Source organism: Aulonocara sp. 'chitande type north' Nkhata Bay, linkage group LG3 (genome assembly GCF_057382095.1).
Source record: "Aulonocara sp. 'chitande type north' Nkhata Bay isolate Kocher_YH1m ecotype deep benthic linkage group LG3, A_spYH_male_GT1.1, whole genome shotgun sequence".
Classification (NCBI taxonomy): domain Eukaryota; kingdom Metazoa; phylum Chordata; class Actinopteri; order Cichliformes; family Cichlidae; genus Aulonocara; species Aulonocara sp. 'chitande type north' Nkhata Bay.
Genome location: NC_141346.1, coordinates 38434075 through 38453586, shown reverse-complemented (window position 1 = coordinate 38453586; position 19512 = coordinate 38434075). Strand labels below are relative to the sequence as shown.

The 19512-nt window shown below is 39.4% G+C and overlaps 4 protein-coding genes across 5 annotated transcripts; 2 read left to right on the top strand and 2 right to left on the bottom strand.

The window, feature by feature from the left end:
• Nucleotides 1-2739: 2739 nt before the first annotated feature.
• On the bottom strand, nt 2740-3545 carry LOC147335578 (TOG array regulator of axonemal microtubules protein 2-like). The gene is made up of 3 exons (XM_086279903.1): nt 3370-3545; nt 3119-3274; nt 2740-3021 (listed from the first exon to the last, which is right to left on the bottom strand). Exons 1-3 carry the CDS (start codon nt 3528-3530, stop codon nt 2880-2882), a joined length of 459 nt encoding a protein of 152 aa, XP_086136029.1. The 5' UTR covers nt 3531-3545; the 3' UTR covers nt 2740-2879.
• Nucleotides 3546-7542: 3997 nt separating this feature from the next.
• On the top strand, nt 7543-13203 carry LOC147335577 (uncharacterized). Its single transcript, XM_086279857.1, has 6 exons — nt 7543-8208; nt 8471-8599; nt 8806-8999; nt 9496-9643; nt 9739-9943; nt 10024-13203. The coding sequence occupies exons 1-6, from the start codon at nt 7999-8001 to the stop codon at nt 10326-10328; spliced, it is 1191 nt and encodes a 396-aa protein (XP_086135983.1). The 5' UTR covers nt 7543-7998; the 3' UTR covers nt 10329-13203.
• Nucleotides 9493-13369, bottom strand: LOC147335576 (uncharacterized). Its single transcript, XM_086286078.1, has 6 exons — nt 12765-13369; nt 12193-12455; nt 11818-11945; nt 11591-11684; nt 11216-11409; nt 9493-10595 (listed from the first exon to the last, which is right to left on the bottom strand). The coding sequence occupies exons 1-6, from the start codon at nt 12960-12962 to the stop codon at nt 10408-10410; spliced, it is 1065 nt and encodes a 354-aa protein (XP_086142204.1). The 5' UTR covers nt 12963-13369; the 3' UTR covers nt 9493-10407.
• Nucleotides 13370-14947: 1578 nt separating this feature from the next.
• On the top strand, nt 14948-18689 carry LOC147335575 (thioredoxin-like). 2 transcript variants are annotated; one of them, XR_015128603.1, is made up of 5 exons: nt 14948-15251; nt 16521-16625; nt 16967-17356; nt 17552-17617; nt 18186-18259. XR_015128603.1 is itself a non-coding variant. In XM_086287517.1 (5 exons), the coding sequence occupies exons 1-5, from the start codon at nt 15228-15230 to the stop codon at nt 18246-18248; spliced, it is 324 nt and encodes a 107-aa protein (XP_086143643.1). In that variant the 5' UTR covers nt 14964-15227; the 3' UTR covers nt 18249-18689. The 2 variants fall into 2 exon arrangements, 1 of the variants encoding a protein (XP_086143643.1); XM_086287517.1 differs by having other exon boundaries at nt 14964-15251; nt 16967-17032; nt 18186-18689.
• Nucleotides 18690-19512: the final 823 nt, after the last annotated feature.

The following is a 19512-nucleotide window of genomic DNA, read 5'->3' as shown; positions in this document are numbered from 1 at the left end:
CAGCATTGTCCTAACAAAAATTAGGACCCTTTCCCCCGCTTTTTTTCTACTTTGTGTAGAACATATGTGAGCTGCTTCTCAAAACATTATGTATAAATGGTACTTTAAAGAAACCATTGATGCTCTTCTGGACTGGAATACTTTTTTTCAATTAAAATTAATGTTTTTTGTGATGGTGGAATTTTTACCTTTATGATTACAGAAGTCAAAACATCAGATGATGATAGCTTACCATCTAAGCTCCCCATCTCTTGGCAAGTCTGAATTAGAGGTCTCAGCTGTATCTGCCTTTCTAGTGGATTTGCTTAAAGAGGAGATAAATTATTATTATTAGGTACATATTCCCTGACATTCTAGAGGTCAGCCTTGCACAGTGTGTGACATTAAAGGGCATAACGTATAGAAATGGAATGGCACTGGCCCAAAGGGAAGCAGGTGGATTGCCAGAATACTGAAAAACCATATCTGCATTGTACCACAGCATATTCTACATTGTCAGAGAGCTTGGTGGCTGGTACAGAGAGCACCACAGAGCTTTTGAGCTCAGCCCAGTATCCACAAGAATATTCACTCTGTGAACTCCTTGATACTTATCCATTGGTTGGCTATGAGATTGGATCAGTCCACATTGTGACTTTAAAAAGGCATATAGAATTAAAAGGTGTTCATATAAGTGTAATAGCTTCAGTAACATGTATTTCATTAAATAAATTCTTCTTTTTTATGTCTGATCTTTATAACTTTGAGTATTGGGTATGGATAGCTTTATGAAAACTAAACTGAAAGGATTCTTTCTGAATGTCTGATATGTAATTCTTTTTTGCCTACAGAGTTCCATGGTCCTAAAGACTGTTTTGGCTGACGGAACCTGTCGAAGGCTCACTCTCTAATGGAGCGCCTGAATCAAGTGAGGATCTCATTGTTGAAGTCAAGAGACAGTGTTGTCTTCAGGGCAGTTTCAGACTTCAGTTTATGGATTTCTTGTTTGGGAATGAGTTTCTTAACCTTACCTCAGTTTCAGAAGTAGCAGACAAAGGGACTCTTAAAGCTATTGAAATGCCAAAGCCCACCACATGGACATAAAAAAGAGTAACAGAGTTGGTGAAACTCAAGATGGAAAAGACTTTTTCATACAGAAGACATGAACTTTATTCTTTCATGAGGTATTTATAAGTTTCTCATTGTTCACAGCCATTGACATGTCGAAGAGGTCAACACGTGAGGAGCGGTTCGAAATTGTGTTGATATCTGGTGAACGCAGTAACCGGGTCATTGCAGCAGATTTCAATGCAAGACATCCTACGAGACCACCCATCTCCCATGCTACAGTTAACAAACTGTTTGCTAAGTTTTGTGAAACTGGTTCAGTGTTGGATTTGCCAAAATGTGGACACAAGAAAACTGTCACTAATGAGGAAACATCAGTGGCTGTCCTAGCTTCATTCAGCAAGAGCCCACAGCATAGCACTTACTGCATGTCACTGGAGAGTGGCATTAGTCGAACATCCCTTCGGCGGATATTAGCTACTCACAAATGGCACCCTTACAAACTAAGGGCACAGGGCTGTGGCTCCCCACACTCCCTAGCAGATCATTACATGGAGAAACTTTTGGAATGCAAGCATGCTGATCCACACAGGTATGCACACAGGTGTACACATGGGTATTCACAGACGCGGACTACAGCTTTCTTGGCTGCTGCCTCAAAGCACACTGTGCGCTGTCTATCTTGCGTGCTGCACAATATCGTTTATTATTTAGTAACTATTGATATCTATGGCTAGCTAGTTTATTGTGATGGTGCTTTTTTTTCTATTATTATGTTGCTCTTTGTTGTTTGCTGTCTCCTCTGTTTTTTTTCTCTCCATACAGGTGACCCAGGAGTTTTTGGTTTTTTTTGGTTTTTTTTGTTTGTTTGTTTTTTTTTTCTCTTCCCCCCCTTCTCACCGTCTCTTCTCCCCTTTGGTTTTCTTTCTTTCTCTCCCCCTCTTTCTTTCATTCTTTCCCCCTGTCCTATCCCACAGTTATGTCTGTCCCGTTTGCAACTGAAAATAAAATAAATTCATAATTATAATAAAGGTCAATCAAATGGACCAATATGGCAAGGCCATGATGATCCACTTGGTAAAATAAATCCGCTTGGCATCTTTCTTGGCCTCAAGACAACAATTCTGATGGCTATAGATCCAAACGGGACAAAAAAACAAAAAACAAAAAACAAACTAAGGGCAAACTACACTGATTAGCAGCGGCATAGGCACACTTAAAATTTCTTCTGAAATTTTCGCTTTCTAGTATTTATTTAATATTTCTTTATGTTATAAAAATGACTTTGAATCCTGATAAAAATGCAAAATCATGGGTTAAAAATGAAAACAAGAGAACTAAGAATGTATTAATATTTGTTGACAGAAAAACAGAAACTGTATATGTGCAACCAAAGTGCCATTTTAATTCAGATGAAAAAAAAGGGATTTATTCATTCATTGTCCATTCAGGATCTTAAAAATGTGATAATAATAATGAAATAATACAAATAATGTAATAATAAGAATGATGTAATAATAATTAATGTAAATCTAAATAATATTGTCCTTCAGAGAAATAGTTTGTAGTCCTGAAGATGGAGAAGTTTACTCCTGCAGAGCGACTGGGACTGTCTGTGGTCATGATGGTTGAACCTCCAACGACTTTCCCAGCTTAGCCTCAGAGTGCTGCTGCTACTGTAGCAGCCGCTCTTCTCCTACTCGTCAGGACTTGCATTGTCACATCTGGGGATCCCAGGCCCTGCTGGAGAGGAGAGCCTAGTCTGGATGCTGACCTGCTGCCTGTAATTATTAGCCTTTTTCAGGCTCTTCTCCACAGGACGCCTGTCTTTTTCAGGCTCTTCTCCACAGGACGCCTGTCTTTTTCAGGCTCTTCTCCACAGGACGCCTGTCTTTTTCAGGGACAATCTTCATCCACAAATTCATAAAGTCCTTGTGAAGGGTCAGTTTCTCGATGATTGTTCGCCCATGGTACCTGTGGAAGATTACAGTTGTCATTAATCTTCATTAATTGTGTAAACTCACAGAAAATAAAACATTGATGCACTTCAAACCCATTTAAAAGTACCCACCTGGCTTCAGGTGCAGCATCCCCTGCCATTCTAGAGGCAGCAATTAGAAACCTTTCAGTGAAGCTTCCTGTTTTCAGGATGACGGCTGCTCCAAGTTTGTCAGCCAGCTGGTGCAGGTGTTGAGCCGTGCTATTCCTCACTGCAACACAGCGATGGCTGAGCAAGGACAATATTAGACACACAACTCAGTGAACATGATCTCTCTTTCATGTCTTCTAATAAAATCACTACAGCTTCTTCTCTCCTCTTACGTCAGTCCTGTGTTAAACAGAGCGCTCAGAATCCGTCCATGGCTGCAATTTTCCACCATGGCATCAAGCGCCAGATTGACCTCCTGATGAAGCAAGTTGTTGTTGGTCTGTGCAAGCTTCAGCAATAGAGCTCGGCCTGTTGTTTCAACTTCTGGGTCCATTGTTTTCTGGAGCTGAATGTAGAGCTCATCGATGGTATGTATGGCCTCACAGGCTATTGCTGAGCGTTGGTTTTTCACCTAAAATGTGAGTGAAAATCATCAGTTGAGGCTGTAGTATGCACTTGAAGGGAAACTAGCTGCATGAAACACATATAAGAAACATAAAGTGTGCAATACCTCCTCAATGAGGACCAGACACACTTCATGCAGTTTAGTCTTCAGGATGTCCGAGTGGTGCTTTGCCAGAGACTGAATAGTTTGCAACCCCTGTCTTTTCTTAATCCTGTATTTACACAACACAACATTGAACACGACTTCAGGAACACCACAAATAACACAGCGACATTATGCAGCACTGTTTCTGTGCAGTATTTAATGTCTCCTTACTACGTTTCTTACCAGTCGTCTGAAGACAGCAGACTAAAGCTGTGGGACAGGCTCTCTACAGGTGTAGCTAGAGGCGGGAGTTTGACCCTGCTCTCTCTTGGATTATTCTGACTGCACTGACTGTCTGCTTTCTTGTCTGATAATCAACGAGGTTAGTAAAAAGAAACTGTAATTTCTTCTAATTTGAAGCATTGTACATGATGCAGTGATTAATTGTTCATTAAAATCTTTTTAAAAAATCTCTTAATTTAAAGTTTGATTATTCAGCATCTTCTACAGTTACTGAGGAAAACCACTTACCGTCTATAGGGACGACTTTTGCATGGCGCAGCAGCGTCCCAGGCCGAGGTCCTCGTTTTTGCGGTATGGGAACTGTTGGAGGTTTTGGAGTCAAAGGCTTTACTGCAGTAAATGTTTTGGTTGGTACTGTGTATCCAGGTGAGGTTACAATCCCATCCTGGAAATGCTGCAGTTTTTCCAAAATAGGCCCAAATTTGTCTTTTGCTGTTAAGACTCTTATTCCACGAATGACCTTCGTGTCTGTTTAGACAAAAAATAACTAAATAACTACAAATTTACATCTTACAAAAACAACAATAAACATTTTTCTTCCTGATTTTTTTTTCTTCAAAAAAGCATATAAAATGAATGGACAGCAAGAATATGTGTAATTTAGCATTAAAATAGATAATCTACAGTGTCAAATTTTAAAATCTAAACTAACTGATTAACAGCAGGTGTAACCACTAAAGATAAGCATCACCTTTGAACCGACCTGCTCCTGAATGTTGAGCAGAGAAAACAGGCAATTGCGATGGACAAGCTGCTCGAGGAGGTGGAGGAACTGGAGTGAGCGGTGTCATCTCAACAGGACTAACAATGAAAGGAATGGCCCTCAGTTCACTTGGTGTGTGTGTGTGTCTGCAGAGCTGAGGCTACTCAGACTTCTTTCAGGGTCCTCCTGATTCCAAAAGGGGTCATCCAAACAGTTCCAGCTTCCCTGGACTATCTCTGGAGAGCCTGCGCATTGCTCAGGTAAAGGTGGGAGTTGCACAGCATAATCTCTGGGTCTCTGTGCGATATGCAATGTGTCTGCCTGTTGAAAGAACACATTTGTCTTACTGCTCTGAGCTTTGTGAAAGTCCAGGATCCTGGACTCTGTGGTGAAGCGCTGACAGTTGCTCTGTCTACAGTGACTTACACAAAAATTACACTGTGCAAAGCAGCAAAATATAACACATCTCTCAGAAACATTTACATTTGATCAGCAGACAAGTCAAGAATGAGTATGTTTAGTTACTTACATCTCCACCTGTGCGTTTTCTCTGAATCAAATCTTGAAAGCCATGGAAAAAGTTACCTGATGTATTTTCAGACATGCCTGAGATAAAAAGTGAACAAATAGTTTAGAAACAGAAAGTTTGTGAGTGCTGCTCAGTGTTTGAGTGACAAGTTCTAACTCAGCTGCTCAGTAAAACAGTTATGATGATGTCATATGGAACTCACAGAGCATTTTTTGAAAATATTCATATATATACACTATTTTGTGTTTTTACAAAAATATCAGACATGTCTAAATCAAAGGCAGCTTATGATCTCTAATTATGATCTTTAATCAACAAATTTAAATAGATGTCCTAATCACAGCTTCTAAAACTAGACAACACTATACTGATAAATTTATATAAAACAGCAAAAAGGAGATAAAAGCACTGTCATAAATAGAGAAATAAGTACAGTAAATAAATAAATACAGTTTTTAAAAAATACAGAAAAAAACGTGTCATTTGCTACAACAACAACAACGACAACAAAATAGCAGCTTGGACAAAGGTGTTTCTTCAAGCTTCGCCTCCATTTAGGGGCTGCAAACCTCTGTCCCAAAGGAAGAAGCTGAAATCCTCCAATAAGGGGTGGGAGTCCTTTAAAGTAGAGTAACTCATCCTCTACAACTGCCTAGTATTCAAGGACTCTATGTTAAAAGGCTAGGTGGCCTTGCGCAGGTACCTTTTATGCTTTTTGCTATTTTACACACAAAATCTATGCCATTGCTATAAAATGCTGTTGCTGAATCTTAATTCAGTCAAGTTGTGATTTTAAACTTTGTGCCCGAAGAACATTAAAAAGCGTTAATGTTAACGTAACAGGTTAATGTATGCGTGTAATAAAGAAAAAGAAAAAGAAAATACCAACGAGAGAAAGAAAATGATGAAAGCAAAGAAAATAAAAGTGTGGAAGTGTGAGTGAGAAATTGTCTCCGACTGGGGGAAGCAGTGACGCTACAGGTCACCTTCTTCCCCTGCTGGACACAAAAAGAAAACATTGTTGTGTGGTGGATGAAAATAATTAATAACAACATGAAGAAGGTTTTTGTGTTTGCGGTTAAAAAACAAATAAAATTTCACCTTTGGGGTTTAAAGTCAGTAGAGTTCATAACGAAATAAGCAGAGATGTGTTGCTTTAGGAGTGATGAAAACATATGCAGTCACAGTGACTAATGAAAGTCTCTCAGTCTGTCGTTTACAGGTGGGGAACGGAACTGGATCAATTCTCCACGGGCAGCAGTCGGAAGAAAATTATAGGCTGAAATCATTAGAAACAAAATAGAAACACCCAGCCAGAATTTTTGGCTGAATTGTTTTGCAGCTTCCCGTCCTCATCCTGAACAAGCAAGCTCCAAGGAAGCTGATCTCTCCCTGAAGACACCGAGTGCAGTTTCAGAAGCACGAGCATGAACATCAACAGTGGACAGGAGTCCAAGAGACAATATCAGAGTTCTGAGCAGAGAGGTCCAGCAGCGCTGTGGGCAAACGGCATCAGAAAGAGAAGAACCACCATCTAGATTGGATGGATGGAGATGCGTTTCCAGCCAGCTGCAACCTCACTGTGTGTGAAGGACTTTTGAGAAGACTGTCTGAGTTTGACATTTGCCATGTTTGGAGTGAGATGGCAATGAAAGAGACAGTGGGACAAAGAGAGACACGGGACAAAGCTGAAGAAAACTGACTGCCATTGGACTGAAAAGTGGGAGAGAAAGGAGCAGAAGAGGGCTGAGGCTGCTGTTTTAGTGTGGGCAATCAAATTAGGTTAAGGAATCCGGGGAGACAAACGACTGCCTGGAAGTGGAGGATTGACACAGTGTCCAGACCACCACAAAAGGTAGAGGAAGACAAGCACTGAGGTATGCAAGTGTACTGTTAGAAAAATGGAAAGTGACACCACACATGCAGCTAATATGCACCAGAGATAACATAAAATTATACATAAAGTGTTACACATTAAAAGAGGGCATTTGTAGGAGGGGTTAACAATACTCAGCGTGGTTGCCGATGGTAACCTGCAAGCATTTAGGGTTTAGCTGTGCCTGACTATGACAGAGTTTTTCATTTAGATGTTTCTGAAACAAACTTTGGAGTGAACGGAGTTTTGTTTCAGAAAAAAGGGGGAAGGTACATGAAAGGATACATAAAAACAGAAAATGTATTAACCCGACTAACACACACACACACACACACACACACACACACACACACGTAATGAAGTAATGCAATTCATTAGGATTGGCTCATTAGGATCAAACACAATTTTAAGTAGGCAATACTGTTACCATCATCCTGTCTGGTTTAGTGAGTGGGTTGAGAACTGATACATAGACGACGGAATTAGTATTATTTTGGGGAACATGATAGCAGGGTGAACAGAATCCTGCAGCCAGAGTTTAAATGAGTGAAACTAGCAGATTTTTGTTTTGTTTTGTTTTGGGTTTCTGAAGTATGGGGAAGGTTTTACCATGGCACCAAAGGTCCGTGTACTTTTCGGTATTTGAAGTTTCGTTTCAGAAAGTATAATTTAAAAAAGAAAATGAGACACTTATTTAATTCTCAACTTAAAAAGCTAAAATGAAAAACGTAAAACAATTGTTTTTTTCATTTTGTCCTTTCGCACATCAGAAACGAAAAACCCAAGAAAAAAGAACGAGAAAGGGCCCTTTATTTATTTTGTCTGAACCGGAAGTTTTAGTAGGTCAACAACCTGTACAAGTGATGCGCAAACTTATGGCAAACACTGTAGTGTGGACATCATGACGTTGGAAAAATACTCAGACGTGATCATGGAGATGGCAAAACAAGGCCTGTCATCGGAAATTATATCAGAGCGTCTGTCATATGAACACGGGGAAGTGAGAGGATTTTCTGCGAGAAATGTTAGAAAGTTTTGTGCTGAGCAAATCACTAGCTGTCGACTCTCGGACACACGGTTGGAGCTTGAGGTGACACAAGCTATAAATGAGGTAAGGTACTTTCTTCCTTCACCTTATGACTGTGTATGGTTGTCTTAACTGGGTTGTAAGGGGGTTAGTCTAGACTGTGTGCGCGCGCCCGCGCGTTTTAGCGTCTTGCGGGTGGTGGGTAACGTTAGTTATTTTAAAGATGTCTCTCACTGGTATTTGTACAGTTAATTAGCACAATACTTTAGCTTTACACATTTGCTTTCAGAATAAGCTACTTTACATTTGTTGTTCTAGTAGTAGCATGATCTTTTATTTTAAACAGGTGGGCCCAACATATGGCCGCAAAATGATGAAGGGCTATCTGTCCACAAAAGGGGTACATGCTGCAGAGGGACGAATTGGGTCAATTTTAAGAGAGGTGCATCAACCTTATCATGAAGCAAGACGCCAGGTAGCCTATGTTATTTAATCTTCCACTAGAACTGTATTCCAATGTTCTTTGTCATATTTGTGATATACATCATGTAATGGTAGGGCCTAATTCTGTTTAACAGATGTACGCCCTGCTTTAACAGTTACTTGACTCTTCCTCAAACGTATGATCAAATCTGCCTTTATCCAGTCAGCTGTCATTTATTTTTGTGATTTTTTTGTAAGGGAGCTCGGAATCTTAATCCCACACCGTACCATGCTGAATGCATGGGGCACAAGGTTCACCTGGACCAAAACGAGAAACTTGTAATGTTTGGAGTCACCCATGTTTTAGCTGTAGATGGATTCAGTAAAAAGATTGTGAGTCATTCCACAATGCCAATCAAAAACAACTTGAGCATCTATGAATATGTTTTCAGGTAATACAACCTCTCAAACCATTTATTTCATCTTAAGTGTTTTGATGGACATGTTAGTCATATTGGACATGAGCTGCACCCAAATTTACAATATTTGAATTTAAATTAGACATGCAACAGATGGGTCTGGTTATGTTCCTGAATATAATATATTAAGAACTTACCAAACATTTTGATCAACATTTTCTATTAATGTAAAAATAAATAAAATGGAATTGCACATGAATCATTTAACTACTTTATTGCAATTAATCAGTGTTCATTTATGAATGGAACAAGGTTCTTGGATTTCCACATATCTTTCAATTGTTCTGACATACATCTAAAGTCTGAGCATGACAGTGACATTGCAAAGAAACTTAAGAAATATATGTTGTCCTACTACAACTAAAATATTACCCAAAAAAAACATGAATGAATACATTCAAAATAATAACACCTTTGCTGGTCTTAAAGCAAAATAGTTAATAAATGTTCTTTATTTTTCCTGTACCAGACCTGCAGTGATCACCTATGGTATGTGGGACCAGGTGCGAGTAGACCATGGAAAGGAATTTTATTTAACACTGTTCATGCAAGAGATGCTGTCACATCATCGCTTCAATCAGGAGAGACTGCCTTATTTACAGACCTCATCCACAAGAGTAAGATTTAAGTACCATTAACATCAGCTGAAATTCTTATACTATTACGTGTACTACTACGTACATTTAAGACATGTTTCTTTTAACTCTTTTAGAACCACACAGTTGAAAGGATTTGGCCTGAAATCAACAACCGTGTCAACTACCCACTAAAAACTGCCCTACTCCAGCTGATGGACCAGGAGGAGATAGATATGGAGGATAACCTTGTGCGATACTGTGTGTCCAATCTAACCTGTCAGCTGTGTAACATTGGTCTTGCAAGTGTGGTAGAATCATGGAATGCTCATAGAATCCCAGGTAAAAAAAAAAAAAAAAAAAAGTCAGATTGCTTACAACCCTGATAATGAACATTTAAACACCTCCTCTATTTTTTACAGGAAAAGGCATACCAAATCACTTTGCAGAACATGGGTGTAAAAGAAGAATTTCTCCAGAGCTCTTGCCAAATGCACTTGAAGCAGCAGACCTTTACAGGCAGCACTTGGGATCTGCACTCAAAGAATATTCGACTTTTGGAGTTGATCCCTTCACAACCGAACAGGACAAACTTAGAACAGAGAGTCATTTTGCAGAAAAATATCCTGATATTTCACATTTGTTTTTTAGAGCCGTAAATGGTGACTTTATGCCATACAAAGAAGCTCTGCTCTGTCTCATAAACATAACTCAGAGAAATGTATGAACCACTGCATCTGTAAACTGTACAGAACAGACAAAAAAAAAAATCAACTGACTGTAAACATTTGTGTGTACACACTACATTACTCCTCTGCAAAAAAAGATTTCAATACAGAAAATGCAGCTGTTAGACCAGTAATTTGTAGAACTCCGTTGTTACTCTCCCTGCATTTTGCACAGTGCTGTGATGTCTCTTGCCACTGTTCCACACATGTCTTGCAGCCAATAATGCTTCTGCAGCACAGTGAGAACACTGGATCCTCAATGATGTCTGCAAAAGTAAATCAGATAAGTGAGACTGTTATCCATTTATGTTGAATTTAGTTCAAACTATAGGTTCAAAGTCAGTCTTGACATAAATTTACAGACAGCATGCAGAATATTTTTGGTTATTCTGTAATTCCTCTTGTTCACGCTGTTCTGAGAAAGTCCCTGTCTATATTTTTGTCTATAATTGATGAGGGGCAAAATCAGTACATTTTCTCAATTAGCAAGCAAGAAAAATGAAAAAGTTACAGGTACTTGATTCAATATATGCAACTACAGTCCCATTTTAAATGTGAACTTTTTAGTTTTACATTACTGTGAACAGTGTACCGTCACCCATACTGACATTGTAATCAATTTGAAAAGCTATACTTTCATAGTCAAGATTGCAAGGAGAACCCAAATTAAATGTGCATGTAAACTTTTGAATGTTATGTTACAGTAGACCTGCATCTTGATTGTCTGTGCCTAAGTATTTAAATGGACACTGCTGAATAAAGAGCCTATGTTTGGTAAAAAAATGTTTGTCCAAAGTAATGATTGAATGTGGTTTGACATTGTTTTAATTGTAATTAAAATGTTAGTGTAGATGTAATGTATTTACTAAGCAACATTTGAACATACTCATACAAACCACGCAGCTAAATCCCTCCTTGAGTGTCTGCAGCTTGGGGGTTGTGACTTTCTGGGCAACTGCAAGATCAGTGAGCTCTTTGATTGCTGCTGTGACAGCTGGCAGACTTTGAGATGCCAACACCAACTCTTCTATTTTGTCACTCACTTCTCCCAAACTGGCACTGTCATCATCTTTACGGCTGCTACAAATAAAAATGGATAATCAGATGTCAAAGCTACTTACTGGCTTAAAGAAACATCACATCACTTACTGATAGATGATGATTTATGTAGTGATGTCTTACTGCTATTATAGGATTTAAATCAAATTAATTCTTCTATATTGATGTTCATCCTATAGTATATACATATTTATTCACATACCTCAGTTTCTTCCTCTTTGTTCCCTGGAGGCAATTAAAGTCTTGTTCAGGCACAGCAAGAATTTTTCGTGCATTTTGTCTCCAGTACTGTGACCCTACAGATGAAAAACAAAACCAAAGAAACCTGTTTAGAAGCCAATACCATATTACCCAATAAATATTACAAAGAGTCTGGTAAGACATGTCTCTCCATAAGATATGGGCTTTAGCTGTAATATTATGGCTCACCTGTTGTGCCCTCCGACTCCAGAATTGCATTGCCCTGTGCATCTGTCAAAATTATTGGGTTGTAATTACCAATGGCATCTTGCACTTTTCCTACTATCCCTTGAAGCGTAGCCTCAGACTCCAGGAATCATTCTATTGGGAATCAACCTCCCACCAACTACATCTGCAAAGTACACTGATCTGTAAAACAAAACATAATAATTTTACATATCTTGTAAAAGACAGCAGGCCACAAATCCATTCAGTGATTGCTATAGGCAAATTGTACTAAAACAACTTTGCTATTCTTAACAATTCAACTATCCATGCACCTTATGTTTCTTTTTATTTTGCCTGTTCTGTAATTTAATATTCAAGAACACAGACTCATCCTACCTCTGAAATGTTTTGGAGGACATAGGGGAACTTGAAGTAGCCTGCTGTGAACGTGAAGGTGCAGACGCTGCCACAGCTGGTGCTCGCATAAATGCAAAACGCTGCCCGCTGGAACCTGCTGTTGGAATTGACTCCATGTCTTCTCCGTGGACTTCATAGTGACCTCTGGGTGTAAGGTCTAATGCGCTGAAAACACCAGAGACCGCACCGGGGAACATAGCCACGTTTGAATCATCCGTGATGTACAGAGTATGCGCGGATACCTGTTTAAGAAAAGTTTCCGTAAATCACGTTGCTCTGCTAACGTGTTACTCCTGTGCACACGGTTAATAGGCTCTAAAGGCTTACTTATTAGCTAGTAGCCGGTAAAAGTCAATGAATAACTATTTACACATTAGCACATGTGCACAATTCACATATTAGCACAATGAAGACGGCTAGACATAGTATTAGTAAAAGTAGGCCTACATGAAATCACCAAATGTTAACGTTAGCCGTTCCGCAGTAAGGAAGAACAATAACGTTCATAAAAAAACTGCTGAAAGCAAAGTTTGCGAAGTTTACATATCTACCTGAAAGATGCGACCCAGTTTTTCTGCAGTCATGTCTTCGTCCCGGAGTGTCACTCTCTTAGTTTTCCTAAAAACAACGTAATGGTCCATCCTCTGTTTATTCCAGTGTAACTTTAAGGCCGTCGATCTCTTGTGTGGGGGACGGTGTGCGCGCGCCATAAAAAAACGCGCAGAAGAAGTACTTCCCGTTTCAGACATTGAAAATGCGTCTATTTTTTTGTTTTTGCGCTAGTATACTTTCATTATTTGAATCACGAAGAAATCCAAAAAAGCACGTCTAATTTTAAGTGTATGACGGCTATTTGTTACCACCGAATGAAAAAACAAGTTATTTTCGCCCATTTTATTCTTTATCAAAAATTAAAAAAATGAAAATTCTTTTAAATATCGTTTTTTCGTTTTGGTTTCTGAAACAAAACTTCAAATACCGAAAAGTACACGGACCACTTTTTAGAGTTGGTATTTTTATTTTTATTTTTTTATTTTTTTCACTTATAAGAGAAATAATATTCGGTGACAAGTCCTAAGACCCGGGCTTATTTTTTATTTAATTTTGTTTTAAAGCTTTATTTTTGATTTTTGATTTTATTTTGATAAAATAAATTTCGGCAGTAAGAGTGATTTAATGATTGGAGAAATCCTGAACATGATACTTGTCTGTTGTGATGAATACTTTCTCACTCTCATGATCTATAGTTGGTTGTGAATAAGATGTTTGATTTAACAGATTTGTTTTCCAGGATACAGGTTGCAGGTGGAGCAAATGAGCTTAACATGTAACTGCTGACTAACGTTTTTACACAGGGTTACAGGTTGGCGGAAGATTGTTTTAGGGAGAAGGTGTAACGTTCTTGTTCAGGTCTCAGTGGGGAGTTGACACATGGCAGAAGCTAGGTGCAAGAGGAGGGTCATTTTAATTTGTAGGTGTCGTGAGGTGCCATGACGAGACGTGAGTGAGGAAGGGCGCCTACAGGATGGAAGCGGAGGCCAGGATAGAGGCTTGAGGAGGATCAGTGATCATCTTGAGGAACAGCAGAAATGGTACAGGCGGCTGTGCTACTGAGCTTCCAGAAGACTGAGAGGAGTCTTCTTACAGCAACGTTTTAAATAAAATGAGAGATTCATCATGGACATTGAGGAAGACAACTAAGGTGTACGACGTGCTCTGCCTTAAATCTTCAGCAGCGTTGGAACATGAGAATCTGAGGGATGAAGGGAGTGTGCCAAGCTCCAGAAGTGACGGCTCGTACCACAACAGCGGTCCAGTTGAAGGGGACAGGCGAGACTTAGTTCCATTGGTCTCAATGTGCAGTAGCAGATGAGAGCTTGGTGGAGACGAGCTCATCTCTAAATAACACGGGAGGCAAAACAGAGGCAGAATAACCCTCTGACCCATGCAACGACTAACCAGTAGTCTACCTGGGAAGTTGAAGAAAGAAGAGAAGGATCGCAGAGCATCATTTCACTCAAAGAGGAGGTGGCTGAGTGGCCCGAGGAGTGAGACATTAAGAGGAATGTTGGCCTCTTCGAGGCCAAAGAGGAGGAGTGTCGGGATGAAATATTATTTTATATTCATAATCTATGTTACTATGCATAATCCTTATTATTACTGTTGCATCATTTATGATTTATCATTGTTATCATTTCATTGACACATTTATTGAAACTGGTGAGGTTATATTGAAGTCTGTATTTCAGGGGTTAGCATAAGCACATAATAATCTTTCATTGCAGGTGCAACTGTAATCATGTTATACACATATTGCATAATTAAAGGGTTGAAGCTTGGTTAAGTTAATTAATGGTTTGAAGCTACGGGCATCAATGGAGCAAAGTTCAAGCTGGAAGGATTGCTTATCTATATATATACAATTTAACAAATGTTTTCTATGATTGTTTAAGAAAGGAAATAAAGGCCGTGTGCCCTGTGCTGTGGAGTTTGCCCGGTAACAGATGAGGTAGAGGGAGGTCATGTACTTAAATTAACGACACAGACATAGCCTGTCTGGGTAAACTGATTGCAAGTGTTGTTTAAGTCTAACAAGTAGAATAAATAGATGTATCTGGAGGAACTGAAAGAGGAACTGTTCTGTTTTAGTGACGCGAGCTACTGGTCATCATAAGTATAAATATCACAACCACCTATTGTAAGGGGGGAGATGGAGCCTGATGTTTTGCAGTGCCTATCTTCACCACATATATGTGTTTTAATAAAATAATTTGTGTTGACCCACTATGGACTTTCAGTCGTATGTCTCTTCCTCAAAATTCGAACCGCGACACTCTATATACTCTAAGTACCAATACATTTGCGCTTTAGCTCATTAAAAACTCTTATTGTGTAAAATAAATACAGAGACTTCCGCTTTAACCGGGACTACTGACGGGTAACTTTAGTGTTTAAACGCGTGGGGCGTCTGCTGGCACTTTGTTCTGTCCGAGGCACGTTCATCAGCTGGTATCATGGTTCACGAAGTGAAAGATCTGGTAAGTTTGTCTTTTTTGTTGTTTTCTGTGCCTCTCTCCCTTATATGGTGAGAGGCGCATTCCTAATAAGTGAATGGATGTTTTTACGCTCCACTGTTTTGTGTCGGAGCAGCCGCGCGCAGGTGTGCCAAAACGTGATCGTCTACCAAAAAGGGATTATCCGCATTTAAACTGCTGTAAATGACTTGTTGGCCTGCAAAATATGAAATATATGTCAAAGATATCCATGAATAATATAAATTCATCTTGAGCTACAAACAACCTTCCAGTCACGCGTTAGAAGCCGCAATCGTCTCTGGTGAAGTGGCACCCTTTATTTATCTAGTTAAAAGTTCTCACTGATATTAAAATGTCTTTTTAAAGAAAGATCTGGACAAGAGGGCAGCAGAAATCGCAGCAAATATAACAATAGTTATATAAAGAAGGTTTTAATTGGCCAAAAGGAAATATACACGAAAAACTGATTTTACATATAGCACTTTAATAACCTGTTCACTAAAGTCTATTCATCAATATAAGTCAATACGTTACACATAAACCCTCGCCCCATCGAAACATTAGAAATCACCTTTTGGGAGACAATCAGTTCTTCACACAACACCTGTGCTCCACACGCGGCCATAAGTGTACACGTTGTTTAGGTAAATTTCCAGGAAAGGCAGGCAGTCTTCCCGAACCCTGTTGTAACTGATTGTATTGCATTTGTACAGAAATAAACTTTACAAAGGTCAGCGGATCACAGCATCACCAGATCAGTGACTCTTACATGCAGCCATCAAAGGCCATCCTGAGCAGGGAATCCCTCGGTTAGCAGGGCTGGACTAGTAAACTGGCATCCCGCCCTACAAAGCACCGGCAACTGCCCATCCATTAATTTTCATCACTAACACTGGATTGCACAATCAAAACTCCTAATGCAATCGGGACTTTCCCAGCCTTCCCTGCGCGCTCACGCAGCTTGCAGAACAGAATTTAGCGTGGAAGAAGTGGTTGATACAAGTGGACAAACAAAACTTATAGGATGGAGCTGAAAAGCTGAGAGAGAGAAAGAAATTAGAAATAGATGCAGCAAAACGTGTCAAATGAACCAACATGTGAACTGTCGTGGCTGCAGCTGCACCGTCAACAGTAGCACCAGCAACAAGTATGAACAAGCCCTCAGTCAGAAGAGGCTGCTGCTGTTAGCTCTGTTGCAGTTCATTTGAGCATGTTTCAGTCTCTACCATTTACCCATCCAAAAAATCATGTCTTTTCTATTTCTCTCTGTAGGATGAGTTCCAGAAAATTCTGAATGAAGCTGGAGACAAGCTGGTGGTGGTGGACTTCACAGCCGAGTGGTGTGGCCCCTGCCAAATGATGGCCCCAATTTTTTGTGTATGTGATGTTAAATTTAAAATCACGTTATTTATTTATTTATTTATTTATTTATTTTAGCTTATTGCCTCATGAGCTTTTGCATGTCCAAAATTCATGAGAATCTCAAGTTTCATTCTGTCCCTCACACATTACAATAACTTTAGTCAGAGTAACCTATAGTACTGATGCTCTAGCCCCCCATTTGACATTATGCAGAGCTTCATTGTGATCCCCATGCAACTGCAGCAATGTGACAATTAAATAAGAGAACCTATTCACAAGGATGAAAACTCTTGTGATGTCGCAGAAGATGTAGTGTGCGTGCTCTCGTGTCGACTCAGTGATCTTCCCTCCTGCAGGAGATGTCACAGGAGCCTGTCAACGCAAACGTGATTTTCCTGAAGGTGGACGCGACTGATGGCAGGGTAAGCCCGTGTTTGACTTGGAAGCCAGGAGAAGCAGTAGGATTACTTCATCTGCTGCTGAACCCACTTTAGCTTCCCTTGTGTGGATTTATTTTATTTCTGTTTTCATGTCATTGCATGAAAATAAAAGTCATAGGTTTCTAGCTTAGTTAAACATTTATTTTTCTCTTGGAAGAACTCCTAGCTGACTCATGTGACCATCTGTCAGCAACTGCTTTGGTGCGGATTAAACAACACAGACTGTAATGCAACAAGCTTTCACTCTGCACAACTGGCAACACTGAAGTCTGAAGGAGAGACTGTCTGATGTAGACAGGCTCTTGGGTAACCTATAATTAATATGCATAAAAGCTGCAGAAGCCTGTGTTTTTCACAATATTTTTAATGTATTTATTTGCACATGTTTTGGCCTCTCGCCACATCTACAGCTGCCCAAGGTGGTCTGAAGCGGCCGTAGTCAGTGGCGATCAGTGTTGATGACCCGGTCAGCTCATCTGATATCGTTGCGTTGTCTTTCAGGATGTGAAGTCATTCTATAATGTCACCCGCATGCCTGCATTTCACTTTTACAAGAATAACCAGAAGGTAAGGTAAAGTGCCCTATGTAGCTGGATGGAGATGTTTAGCATGTAGTAAATTTGAGCCTGGAAACAATGAGCCTTGTGCAATGACTATTATAATCTCAGTATTATTTTCAACTGGCACATATAAGATCAATGTTGCCCTAAGGATTCCCTCTTAATCTTGCACAGAAAACCTCTAAAGGCAGATCATACATGAATCATTTAATATTTTCTAATGGCTTAAACGGCAAAGCAAATATCCTTTCCAACCAATGGAGGCAAGCTTGAAGCCATACCTCCATTCAGATTCAAGACTCAAGATTCAAGAGCTTTATTGTCAATACAGTAGTATACACAGTACACAGTGTACTGAAATGCTGTTTCACCCTAGGCTCCCCATGGTGCATTTATAAATATATAAAGGATATATGGTCTCAGGATTAAAGAAACTGAGTTAAATCACATTTAAGTCAAGGTTTGGGTTGTTAGTGATAAGCCGATTGTGTCCTATTTTACAATTCATTGAGGATAAATGGAAAATTATGTCATTTTTTACATGCCATTTTTAACTCAATGTCCTCCTCTTTCAGGTGTATGAGTTCACCGGTGCTGATGAAGCTCAACTACATCAAAAAGTGAGAGAGCTCAGATGAGATGTCCCACCAAAAACAAAATCTGCCTCACATATCTTTGATATTACTGTGTTACTCATGACAATGAAGTCTATCCCACACAGTCAATAATACATCCACATATCTTGTAACAGACCAAACAACTGTTATCTCATGTTAGACGAATGTGTTTTATTTTATTATATTTCTTTCTTGTTTGTCTGTACAAATACGTGTGTGTGTGTGTGTATATCTACACATATATTCGTATTCGTAAATGAAAATACATGTAGACGAGTATATATTGGTTTTTTTTGTTTGTTTTATTATGTCTGAAATAAATAAAGATACAAATACAAATACAAATGTCCCTGTCTTAACTGGCTGCAATATGAAACCGCTCAATACTTTTAATTCCGTTTTTAATGACAGTTTGGCTGTGATCCTGAATTACTTTGTATGTTTTGTGTTCAAAAAGTTTAATAAATGAATTATGAATGGATTGGTATTTTGTACTTTGATAAAAATGTCAGAATAGTACAAGTATGTAGCAGCATATGTTGGAGCTGGCAGTTAACAGCAGACACTATATCGCTGGTGAACGTGATGTGTTGGTTCATTAGCGCATTTTGAAAACCAGCCAACAACTGCATGATGTAGCAAAGGTTTGGGCAATTTGCAGGAAATTGGCTCACGTCTGTGGACTGCTTGCGAGAAGTTCTTGTGTTAGACCCTCCTACAGCCACTGAACTCACTTGTTCCCACTTTACACCAACAGGTTGTTGTTACTGTGCTTTTTGAGCACCAGCATTTGTGTCTTTCTTCAAATGCATGAACTGGATCTTAATTAGGTACTGGTATAATGCCAAACCAGTGGTTAAAACCGGCTTTTCAGGCTGCTGTTCTACTGTGTGTCAGTGAGCCTTTGTTTGAGCACAAGTGAGGAAGAGGACACACACACACACACAATAAATATCAAATTAAGATTTGAGAAATGCTTTGTGTAACACACAGATAGTCTCTACTCTAAGTGTGTCTTACACAACCAGACGTGCAGCTATACAGTGATGAAGATACTCAATAGAAATTCAGTGAAATAGGAAAACATGAGTCTTGAGAACGAGGTCTGCAGCAGCTTTGGGCCATTTAACCTCACACACACAAACAAAGTCAGCACAAACACATCAGGACAGCAACAGTGTGTGCAGGGAGGCAGGAAAGAGCACAAACACAACCTCTGTTCAGGGAAACTTTGCCTGGATCCAGCCTAAGATTTTAATATCTCATATGTAAAACATCTGAACGG